Source organism: Neopsephotus bourkii, unplaced genomic scaffold, assembly GCF_033783945.1.
Source record: "Neopsephotus bourkii isolate Nb327-2 ecotype Australia unplaced genomic scaffold, CSIRO-AGI_Nbou_v1 NB_1076, whole genome shotgun sequence".
NCBI classification, from domain to species: Eukaryota; Metazoa; Chordata; class Aves; order Psittaciformes; family Psittacidae; genus Neopsephotus; species Neopsephotus bourkii.
In genome coordinates, this window is record NW_026901564.1 from 224,079 (window position 1) to 236,238 (window position 12,160).

Consider the following 12,160-nt stretch of genomic DNA (forward strand, 5'->3'; position numbering starts at 1 on the left):
AGCTTGATCACAACTTGGGAATGAGCTTTTGCTTTGATCTATCTCAGAGACACTATTTTTGAAAGGCAAACAGCTCCCCACATCCCACTCCAAAACTTTTGCACATAGTGAGATATTTTTTAGTCAGAACAAAGTGTATTTTTGAGATTACTGCAGTAATGACAATAAAATCAACAGTAAACTAAAAGAAGGTATTTGCAGCTGTACTGAAGCAGTCTTGATTCCTTCCAAACCAAGTTTTATGACTTCTAAGAATCCTAAATACTACAGTGTTAAAATTTTAAAAGGCTTTTACAAACTGTCTTCCCTGTCAGTAAAGGACTTTCTCTTGTATTCATTTAGGAAGATGTATTCAGTAAATACTTGTGGACTCCCTAACTCTTCGTGTTGTTGCTGTGCAGTTTGCATCACCTTGCTTCACTCCTTGAGCTAGTTCAACTATTGTACTCCTTATCTAAATGGAAGGCAAAATGAGATTGGCAAAATATCAGTTGTATAGATTTTGGGAATATACACCAATTCCAGCCTTAGTCTTGCACAGGAAGTCTGTCTGTCAAAACAGGATTTCTCATAAAAGAGTCCCAACTATGGGAAAAAGCCAATATTTGGCCCTCTTGAGATTTTGGCCTTATCACCCCAGACAACTGCCTCTATCTCTCTATATCATAGCTGTTTGAAAGGACGGGTGTCAAAAACAACCCTTCACAGTGCTGATCTGGTACTGGCATCCCAACTGCTGCAGGAGCAGACTGGAGTCTGCAGTTCTGCAGCTGGGGGTGGCTAAGCTCTGTTTATCTTACAGTTTTACACGATTTACATGGCCCTCCTTTAGAGCAACAGCTGCAGTATTAATTGTTAGCACTTCAGTGGAAAGAAATAATTTCTATTGAATTCTTTTGCCCTATAAACCTTTTTTTTCCTTCAGAAACAAAGGCATAATTAATTAAAAGATTAGGAAAAGACAGGCATCAGGGGACCTAGAGAAACAACTATTAGCTAGGTTTGTGTGCTGTTCTGAATTCATAACAGCTTCCAACACCCGTAACTACAGGATGAAAAAGAGGAAGAAAAGCATTCAAATACAGGTGACCAGAGTTAATGAGACGCATAGGACTCATTATGAGTAGGGCTGAGCCCCCAGAACCACCTAGGCCAGCAGCAGCAAGCTGGTAATCCATGACTTCCCAGTTTTTTCCTGCTTCTTCACTGTCGAATGCCTGGGCATCACAAGACCACAACTGTGGTATGAAGTGCTCTCCAGTCTCATGGGGAGCACATGTATTCTTGGCAGGTGTTTTGTTTCAAAGCACAGAAATATATCGGGATCCTGTTTTGTAGGAATCCAGACAGTGGTGGTGTGGTGTTCGCTTTTTCTCAGCTGGCTATGAGAGTATTTGGAGAGTGATCTGTTACAGCCTAGCCAAATCTACCCATTCCACCTTCGTCAAACTAACCACAAGGAAAAACTTTCTTTTGCTGAAATGCTCCCCTGCTAGCTCAGTCTCATGCTGTGCCTCCTGTGTGTAGGCTTCTGATACTGACTCACCTTTTGGGTCTGCAGAGCAATTGAGCACATGGAGGGATCTTTCTTGTATTAATCTGGATATACACAAGATAAGGAAAAGTGTTTGGTGTTGCAGTGTGAAGTGCAGCTGTGGGATGCAAAGGTAGTCAGGTTCACTTAGGTTAGTATATAAGGTAGGTATTCTGGCTATATGTCTAATCACTTGTTTTTCTGTGCATGGATCTTGAGTTTAGATGTGAAGGAACACCATTAAAGACCTGAGCAACAGTTTCTAGAGCCGTGTATACCTCTAGTGTGTAGGGAACTTTGAAGTGGCATTTTCTACCACATGCTGTCAGGTGTGGTGGTAACAGCTCCTTTGGTGACGGTGGGACCTGTACAAAGCAAAGGACACTTACAAGGTCCTGAGTTAGTATGGGTAACATCATATAACTTTGAACATGCTTCATAGCATCACCTTTCAGGGCACTTTTTGTGCCCTGGAAGCAAGAGCTGCATTTATGCCAAACTCAAAGGAATACATTTGCTTTGTCAGCTTTAAACAAGCCTCCAGGGGGTGAGGACAAGAAAGGATCCTGACTAGGATGCTTAGTGTTTAAAGACTTTGCTTGAGGCAATCAGTTTTTATTCCTGTTTTGTATGGTAAAAGTGCACATTAAGGTTTACAGCTTATAACCTAACGACTTCAGGTTTCTCTAGAAGTCTCCCAAGTGATCAGCAGATGATGGTCTTTCTGTTAGGGCAGACTAAGGCCAGGGGTACCTACCATCCCCAGCTTCTGCTCTGGTGTCATCTGGTGCGTCACTTGATGGGGGGAAGCAGCTATGCCCTCAGATCATTCTCCGTTGTGCTGCATCACACTGTGGAGTGCACTCTTTCTACCTAACAAGCTTGCTGTTCTCCAAGATACTTGTCCTTACAAGCATGAAGGATGCCGCTAATGGGTGAAGCACTGAATTACTGAATATGTTATTCTGTCTGTGTGTGCCAGCATTAGAAGTCCATTATCGAGGTTGCTAGAGGCTAGTGCTGTGGGTGCATAAACCACTTAATTTTCTGTCATTATTTTACCCTAGTGGCTGTTGGAACATCAGTGATTAATAAGAGCTTGGAGAAGGGTGATTCACAGCCAGTCCTGATGATACTGCAGTCCAAGTTTGGATTAAGAGTGATTCCTGAGTGTGCTGAAACCTACTTCAGGAAACTCTCTGAAGCCAAGAATCAGAGAGCTAGAGAAGGTAAAAAACTTCCTGAATAGCACAGTTCCATGTGTCTGTATTACTGAGACAACGGGAAAACCAGCACAGAAGTCTTACCTAAAATCACTGTAAACTGAGGAAGGCAGTTGCTGGTTTTAAATCTTTTGAGAAGTGTTATACTTGCCCAAGAGCTTTTTATGAGATGCTGCACGGTTGTGCATGTCATCCAGGCCGCAGTACATGCTGATGAATGAGTCTAGCTATTTCTAGAGTCTAGCTATTACTTTCTAGAGTCTCAAACTAGCCTCTGAGTGAATTTATGACAGCTTCCTGACTGTCAATAGATTAGTCCATACCCTCAGAAAACCATGTCATTTTCTGATGTAAGGGTGGTGGGTGTTTTTTTGTTTGGTTGGTTTGGGAGGGGTATGTTGTTTCTTTATCGTTGAGGGTTTTGTTGGTTTAGTTTGGTGGGGTTTTGTTTGTGGGTTTTTTGTTTTCTGGTTTGTTTGGTTGGTTTGTTTTGTTTTCTGGTAGTAGGTGCAGAGAAGCATTAGGCTGCACAATTCAGCCTTACAGGTTTCTGTAAGAGCAAGGCAGGCTGTGCCAGAGTGTCTGTAGTCCACTTATGGTCCCTAGCCATTGACAAAGCAGCAGGTATCAGCAAAAGCTGGGCTAGAACCTGCCCATAGCAGGATGATGGGATGTTCTGTCATGTTAGAACTGCAAGCTGGTCATAGCTAACGCAGCCAAGATTAGCTAACAACTAAGAGAAAAAGTTACTGTCAATGTAGTACACTTTCTTAGACATATTTCTCTTAGACATATTTCATTCTGCAGCATGGGTTTAGGAGAGCATTTTGCACAACTGTCCTTCTAAGCTTTACCTTGGGGCCTTTTGCCCATGAGGAAATGAGGCTTTTCCTGTCTCTCAGGATACAGCCTTGTTTACCAAAGCATTAAACAAGACAACGTGGATATAGAAAACATCCCATGTGAGGTAGGTGTCAATAAAGACAGCATCTGGCCAGAAGACAAGAACAACATTTTTTTTATAAACAGTCTCAGTTCCACTTATGTGAGTGTTGATGGAAGATACAGTGCATGCTGTTTCAGAAGCAAGCACTGATTCAGTGTGTTGGGGTTTGGAGAAGCTGGCAGAGGGCCTGTACTACATCACAGCTGTTTCATTCTAAAAGAATGATCCTGATCCACCTAACAGAACATTTTGAAAACATCCTTACTAGAAAATGGCCCAAGATATACAGTACCTTTGCATTTAAAATGGCTTTGTAGCAAACGCAGAGATGAGAAATGAGTAGGAAGAGCTGCAATGTAGCAGTGTAGCAGGGCACAGATGTGTAGTAAGCTGCAATGTAGCAGTGTAGCAGGGCACAGATGTGTACTAATGGTACATATTGCTCTTAGATTCTAATGAAAGTCCATGGATTAAACTGGTAATGAAAAACATGTATGATTACTACTACAATGTGGAAACTGAGGAAGGCACCTGTGATGCCCCCAAAGGAGTTGTACCAAAAACTTCATGGTTATCTGGTGAAGAAATTCAGGTAGGTGGCTGAAATGTTTGTTTTTATTGCAAATGCAACATAAGCATTTGAGAGAGATAGCAAATGATATGAATATCAAGGACTGAGGCTGTGCTGGGTGAGACTGAAGATCACTTTAGCTGCTTCTGACAATAGCAGCAACTTAAGGCTAAGCAGTATTAGCACAGTTTCCTGTCTGATGTCTAACAATGCTTCAGGGACTTCCTAAATGGAAGTTACAGCATACTTCTTAATGGACACCAGCAGACACTGGTGGAGGAAAGTCTGATAGCTTCCATATCCTTTTATATTTTTTTGGACTTCGCATTGGTCTGTGACAAGGAATTTCATTATGTATGTAGGGGCATGTGGAAGCACTGTTTTACGTTTAAATCTAATTATCTGACAGCATTCTTATACCTCCAAGTTCAACAGGACGAGTGTGATACTTGAACTTCCTTACTGTAGAGATTTTGCATTAACATGAAATATAACTTGGAACAAAGTAGATCACAAAAGCTTCTGCACAATTAGGGTTTTTTATTCGCAATGGTAACAAAGTAGCTTTTCCTTCATGCTGATAAAAATCTAGGGGTAAATAAGAGAGGCTTGGATGGGATGAACAGAAGCTGTACATACAGGGATTGGACTACACAATCTCCAGAGGTAGCTTACAAACCTAATGATTCTGTGACATGGTGAAGAGAATACAGAACAAATTCCAGGATGGTTTTGGCATGAGGCTTTTTTCTGTTAAATGATCTTTTTCCATGATTTCTTAACAGAGCATTGTTGGGCAAGTTACAGCAGATTACAATCGAGAGCAGCTGTGGCTTGCTAATGAAAATCTGATTGTACAGCTGCAAGCCCGAGCAAGGGGATTCTTAGTCAGAAAAAATTATCGGGAGAGAAAAGCTTACCTTCAAAGCCAGGAACCATCTGCCATCAAAATACAGGTATTGTTCTAGAACGAGAAGGTGACAGGGCTTGGGTAATTTTCTGCATGTGACAGGTCATCTGTGTGATTCTTACCACTGACAAAATTTTCAGAGAGGTGTCTCTGCCTGTTTTCATGATCATCAGTTCAAACTTCTACATAGAATCATAGAATAGTTAGGGTTGGAAAGGACCCTGAGATCATCAAGTTCCAACCCCCCTGCCATGGGCAGGGACACCTCACACTAAACCATCTCACCCAAGGCCTCGTCCAACCTGGCCTTGAACACTGCCAGGGATGGAGCATTTACAACCTCCCAGGGCAACCTATTCCAGTGCCTCAGCACCCACACAGGAAAGAATTTCCTCCTTATGTCCAATCTAAACGTCCCCTGTTTAAGTGTTAACCCATTACCCCTTGTCCTATCACTACAGTCCCTAATGAAGAGTCCATCCCCAGCATCCCTATAGGCTCCCTTCAGATACTGGAAGGCTGCTATGAGGTCTCCATGCAGCCTTCTCCAGGCTGAACAGCCCCAACTTTCTCAGCCTGTCTTCATATGGGAGGTGCTCCAGTCCCCTGATCATCCTTGTGGCCTCCTCTGGACTTGTTCCAACATTTCCATGTCCTTTTTATGTTGAGGACACCAGAACTGCACACAATACTCCAAGTGAGGTCTCATGAGAGCAGAGTAAAGGGGCAGGATCACCTCCTTCGACCTGCTGGTCACACTCCTTTTGATGCAGCCCAGGATACAGTTGCAAATATGTTCTTGTCCTCATTGGAGAAGTTGTGTTTTTAAATAGCAAATATCGGTTTTCAAAGAATGGCTCATACCCACCTGCAGTCTAAGTTATTTCAATGAAGAAACTCAGAAATACATAGCCCTGGCTTTCTTTTCAGCTGTTCAGGTCTTGTGCGATACACCTAACTATGCACAGTACAAAATCAGAACACATTTGCTGCGTATTGAAGCAAAAATTCCTTGGCAAAGAACGGCTTAGGAAATACATTCCTTTCTAGACTACCCCCAGTTGGAAGTAGTTTGCCTCTGCTCCTTGAAGTCATAGCTGGGTAGGGAGTGGCAGCCACTCTGGTGTTCTCAGGCTCTGGCAGTGTTTCTTCGATATCTTCAGTTTGCAGAATTCTTAAAAGAGTAGAAAGAAAACTTTCTGCTGAGAGTGTGAACATGGACAAATGCATGCACAGTGGTTTTAAATGGTGAAATAGCCACCTCCCACTAGAAGCAATTTACACCAGTCTTGAAAGATGATCACTCAACCTTCCCAAAAATAATAGAAGAATTTACAACAGACGTTTTCTGAGCTATAACAACTTCATTTAGCAATTCATGATAAATGATTTTACCCGTAGCAGCTGCCAGTGGGATTAGCTTTTCACTTTCTTGCATGGTGTCTAAGGCCAGTGAAGGACTGTGCTATTCTTTGAGAAATTCAGGTCCGCAAACAGGTTCAAAAATATATAGAAATGTTGATAAATAAAGTTGATCTCTGATTGTTTTCTATGGGCATTAAAATAGAAATGAATTCTGGAAAGACAGTAAGTAGAAGAAAGAGCTGGAGCCACTGTCTGGATAGAGATGAGATGCAAAATATGTAAAGGTGGTAAGAGTATCAGTTATTCCTGTCACTGGGTTCTTTACCAAGAATTTGCTTCTGAGCTAGCAAAGGGAGGGCCAACTGAGGGAATTGGGAGCTTGTAATTTGTGCTACAAGATGATCCTGAGTGACTCTGGAAGGTCAGAGACTTGGGAAGGAGTCCAGGCCAAGAACAATGGGGATCCAGCTAGGTAGGGAACAGCTTTTGGATATAATGGACAAGAGCTGACAACAGTACTCCTTGTGTGGGATGAAGCCAGTGACAGGGATACTAAAGGATATGGGTGTACTGGAGATAAGAATACAGATTCTTATCTCTTTCCCTCCCTACAGGGAATGGAAGGAAATGGTACTGGAAGACAAACTTTGTGCTAAGATTGGCCAAAATTAACATGAAATGTATCAGGGTACCTAAAAATATAAAGGCAAGCTTGCCTACACCTTAGTTATCTTTTTACCACAATGGCAGTTTTTATCTATGTGATAAACACTGTTGTTAATTTTAGTGTAAATATGCATTTCTTGTTAGTAGTAATGGTCTCCTGCCTTTTATAAAACAGGCTTTCTGGAAAGGATACAAACAAAGGAAAAGCTATGTTGACAGACTAAAGGTGCTTCAAGGCAATGTTGCTGCTATTGTTAAGGTAAGATCCCCCTATGTTTTGGTGCCTGAGCATGTTTCGTCCCTTGGCTTGGTCCTCCGCCACCTAGAAATCAGAGACTAGGAACACAAACAGGAGAGACTTGTGCCCCAGAAATTTTGATGGTGTTGAAAGTTGTTTAATTGACAGGGTAAGCGAATCACTTTTTGAAAGTTCTGTGTTTGACTTCTATCAGGCTTTCCTCAACTTAAGCATCTCCTAAGAGATTTCCTTGCACTTCCCTTTCCATAATGCTAAATTAAAAAATATTTGAGTTGACAGTGTGTTACATTTCATTAAAAGCTGTCAAATCTGTTTGAAAAGTATTCACTTTTCTGAGATGCTGATGGGATATTATGTCATGAGTATTGCAGAAGGATATGGTCTTCTGTGTCTGAAGGAGACTGGTTTACAACTGAGAGCTGAGGCTTGAAGGTAGAAACTGCTTTCAAAGATAACGCTACCCACAGGTGGTTAGACCCTCCAGCTCGACTTGCTGTTTCAGTCAAAGCCCATTAATCTGGTCACTGGACTGTAGGAGCCCAGTGGTGCTGATTATGAGAACAGTATGCTTGCATAACAGGACTCACAGAAGCAAATTTAAAACATGCACATGCAAACAGTTTGTGCAGTGTCTGTTAAGTTTTTATTTTATTTAAATTTCAGATTCAGTCATGGGTCAAAATGTGGCTTGCAAAGAGATCTTACAGGAAACGTCTGCAATATTTCAAGGATCATGTAAGTCCTTTTCCTTCATTTTGGATGTGAAGCATTAAAATAGGGTAATACAACTGTATGGGCAGTTTTTGGAATCTCGGGAAAGAGATTCTGCAATGTGCGTTTCTGAGCAGAAATATTTCGTAACTAGACTTTTGCCTAACCTTGGTCCCTTTCAGAACGATGAAATTGTGAAGATACAAGCATTTCTCAGAGCAAACAAAGCCAGGGAGGACTACAGAACACTAAGTAAGTGGTTAACAGGTGTATACTGCATGTTTGGAGAGAACTATGATGCTATGTTCAATTTTTCTGTTTGTTTTTAAAACTTCACCTGGGGGTTCTCAATCTTCTATTCCCCTTTAAAAGCAGACGCAAGTGTTTGCAAACCAGTTATTTTACAGCCAAAAGGATTTTGGTTAACAGTAATTACACAGTATGCCAAAAATACTACTCTAACTGGCATAAACATCCCTCTGAAGTTCCAGTTTTCTGAGGGTTTTAGGAGTCTTTTGTCAACAAACAGTATTATGTTAACTAACAAGCCTATTTATTTCAACTATAGTTGGTGCTGAAAATCCACCCCTGACTGTCCTGCGCAAATTTGCTTACCTCTTGGACCAAAGTGACTTAGACTTTCAAGAAGAACTAGAAGTAACAAGGTTAAGGGAAGAAGTGGTTACAAAAATTCGATCCAATCAACAGCTAGAGAAGGACTTGAACTTAATGGATATAAAGATTGGACTTCTGGTGAAAAACAGAATCACTCTTCAGGTCAGCAGGCTGTGTTCAAGCTCCCTTGGTAACATGCACTGAGCACTTCTGTGTATTAAGGAGCTCAGGATTACTCAATCACAGCATGGCTGGGGTTGGAAGGGACTTTTGGAGGTCCTCTGGTGGAGCCCTGCTGCTCAAGCAGGGCCACCCAGCGCAGGGTGCCCAGGACCATGTCCAGATGGCTTTTGAGTACCTCCAAGGGTGGAGACTTTACAACTTCTCTGAGGAACCTGTGTCAGTGCTTAAGAATTAGTTAAAATACTCCTGGTAAATTAAGCAGTTTCTTTGCATGTCGTAAGTAATCTAGTCAGAATACCTTGCAATAGATGTTGCTCTGCTGTCCTGAGTGGTATGGTAGTCTGCTACTGAATGTCACTCTGTTTTGCTGCTTGCGGACAATAGTAATTGCTTAGTAGACTTCAGGAGATGGGAGTAGAATTCTCTGATCATATTAGAGAGCTTGTTCATTGTTAATTAAATGATGAATGAGCCTGTACAGATGATAGGTTTCCCAGGTGATCACTGTTGGCAAGACATACTGGTGATAAGATAAAGGTGTTCAAAAGTCTGGTTAGTGAATGGAGGAGCAAAATATATGAAGTTGTTAATAAAGTTAGCATGGTTTGTAATACGTTATTTTTTTCAATTTGCCTTTGTTGTGAATATATAATCTAGACTTTTGATCATCTGTCTGCAGGATGTGGTACTGCACAGTAAGAAACTTAACAAAAAGAGCAAAAGTCAGTTGGAAGAGATGGTGATGGTTGATAAACAGGGAATCAAAGGTTTGAGTAAAGAGAGAAGAAAGAAACTGGAGGCTTATCAACATTTGTTCTACCTTTTACAGGTAATTATTAATGTGAAAAGTTGACAAGGCAGGAAATTGCTGAGGAAAAACTACACATATGTTGCTTGCTTTGTTTTAGTGATTGTGTTAGTGATTATGAAAGGACTTGCTGTAGTATGCAGACTGCAGCAAACACTATGGTCAAGTTCTAGTATTTCCTGTAATTGAGAGAATCCTTCATGTCTTTAAAACATTCAAAAAATATACCTGTTTTTTCTTAGAATAACTTCAGTGTGTCCTGAAGCCAGAGAGAAATGTTTTCCTCCATATCACTTAGTCCATGTAAATTACTGTCCCTATTATTGTGCATTATATGTTATGGAAAGGACGCTTCTGCTTTATATGCTGTGCAGCTGGCAGTATATAATGTATCTGTTCTTGTGGTCTTTTTATCTCATCTCATCTCACTGAAGTTTTTCTAGAAGAATTTTAGATCTTCCCAGGGCAGACGCTGTCTAATACCTAGGTGGACAAGTAGTATGCTATGTCATGTTGGTAGATAGCCGTTGTCATTTGGTAAAATGTCATGTCATTGGATCCATGGACCTAATGCACAGTGGTGCTGTTCAGAGAGTACAAATAAAATCCTCGCTGGTGTTAATCGCAGGTATCTATTTGTTCAATATTCAGTGTTTCTTATGCCTCAGGATTTGGAAAAAAAAGTAAAGCCAGTGTGGAAAAGTCACATATACAGAAACAAACATAAATGCATTTAGTGATGATGGAAAGGTAGAGAGCGCTGCCCCCTAGTTTGTCCTGGACCAGTACTATGTCAATCATTTGTTTTTTTTCACAGACTAATCCCACGTATCTAGCAAAGCTGATTTTCCAGATGCCACAAAACAAATCAACCAAGTTTATGGATACAGTCATCTTTACTCTATACAACTATGCCTCAAATCAACGAGAAGAGTATCTGCTTCTCAAACTCTTCAAAACTGCTCTAGAAGAGGAGATAAAGTATGTGCATTCGAAGGAAGACTTTAGTTGCTTTGTGTTGGAGATTGTTCTATGAACACTTTGTACCTAAAAGAATTTGATGGTTAATCTTTAAGATGTTGTAAAATTAGATGCATACTTTTGTTTCCAGAGGAAACTGTTTTCAGCGTAACTTCTTTGTTAACTCAAGCTATTTCCAATTCATGAAAAAATTATGGTGGACAATATTTTTGTATGAAAAAATAGCTTGGAAAAAAAGCAGACGGGTTTCTTGCTTTGTGCTTGAGTATTTAAGGGTAGAGAAAGTATTTCCTTTCTCAGCATAAATGTTCTATAGGTGGAGGGTAGTGGCTTGTTATCCTAAAACAATAAAATCTTATTTTATACCCTTAACAGGTATCTGCTGAACAGGTATTTGGGCCTGAATCAGGTATATATTAGCTGCCATTAGCTGTGCTATGTTTCAGGGACATTATTATAACACATATAGAACTCAGGTAATAATTTCTATAATCTTAATTTATTTGAAAACCTAAGAAATAGACTGTATAAACCTGTTTCAACATAGAAAAGGGTTAATTTTATATGTATGGGTTTTGAACACATGTATAAATGCATACATAAGTCAGATCTGAACTGATCTGTTCTTGATACAGCTCTAAGGTAGACCAGATACAGGATATCGTTACTGGAAACCCCACAGTCATTAAGATGGTCGTCAGCTTCAACCGAGGTGCTCGTGGACAGAATACTCTGCGCCAGCTCCTGGCCCCTGTGGTGAAGGAGATCATGGAGGACAAGTCCCTCATAATCAACACTAGTCCTGTGGATGTATACAAGTCATGGGTAAACCAGCTAGAAATGCAGACTGGTGAGGCTAGGTGAGTAGGGAAGCTGGACATACTGAACTATTTCAATATGTGAGGGATTCCTCATTTCTGCTGTCCCTTTCCTTCTCTGACAAATTGTGCTTGTACCTGTGCATCCCTTCCCTACCTTCCTGTAGTATAATGAATGTTTGGGAGCAGAAATGCTTGAAAAACATGTACTTTAACCTGTTCTGAACAACACAGGGATACTTTCTTGGTCATGAACTTCAAACTACTTAATCATTATAAGTGTAGTAGACTATGTCACGGAAGAATTTATAGCCTTTTGCCCAGTTTTCATAACAGCATGCCAGTAGTGTTGCAGGCTTTTGAGGAGCTATGCTGGACTGGGATGTGGAGATGAATGCCTTAAATTATGATTCCCCATTTGTAATTAAAGGAAGGTACATGATGGTGTGTGCACCTCCACCTAAACAAACTGCCACACTCCAAAACCACAATGCTAATGCATTTAAGACTTCCGTAACTTAAATAACTTCAGCTTTATTTGTCTGACTTTTTTTTTTCTCTCTCTTCTGT

General features: G+C 40.7%; 1 protein-coding gene across 4 annotated transcripts in view; it reads left to right on the top strand.

Annotated features, from left to right (window-relative positions):
• The window catches only part of IQGAP2 (IQ motif containing GTPase activating protein 2), a 127,557-nt gene that overhangs the window by 97,525 nt on the left and 17,872 nt on the right, over positions 1–12,160 (top strand). For all 4 annotated transcript variants that reach the window (XM_061362050.1, XM_061362052.1, XM_061362051.1 and 1 more), the window contains 10 exons: positions 2,602–2,763; positions 4,153–4,295; positions 5,060–5,230; positions 7,391–7,474; positions 8,138–8,209; positions 8,368–8,437; positions 8,754–8,962; positions 9,663–9,812; positions 10,609–10,772; positions 11,408–11,632. In XM_061362050.1, the coding sequence (XP_061218034.1) occupies positions 2,602–2,763; positions 4,153–4,295; positions 5,060–5,230; positions 7,391–7,474; positions 8,138–8,209; positions 8,368–8,437; positions 8,754–8,962; positions 9,663–9,812; positions 10,609–10,772; positions 11,408–11,632 (1,450 nt within the window). The remainder of the gene's footprint in view (positions 1–2,601; positions 2,764–4,152; positions 4,296–5,059; positions 5,231–7,390; positions 7,475–8,137; positions 8,210–8,367; positions 8,438–8,753; positions 8,963–9,662; positions 9,813–10,608; positions 10,773–11,407; positions 11,633–12,160) is intronic.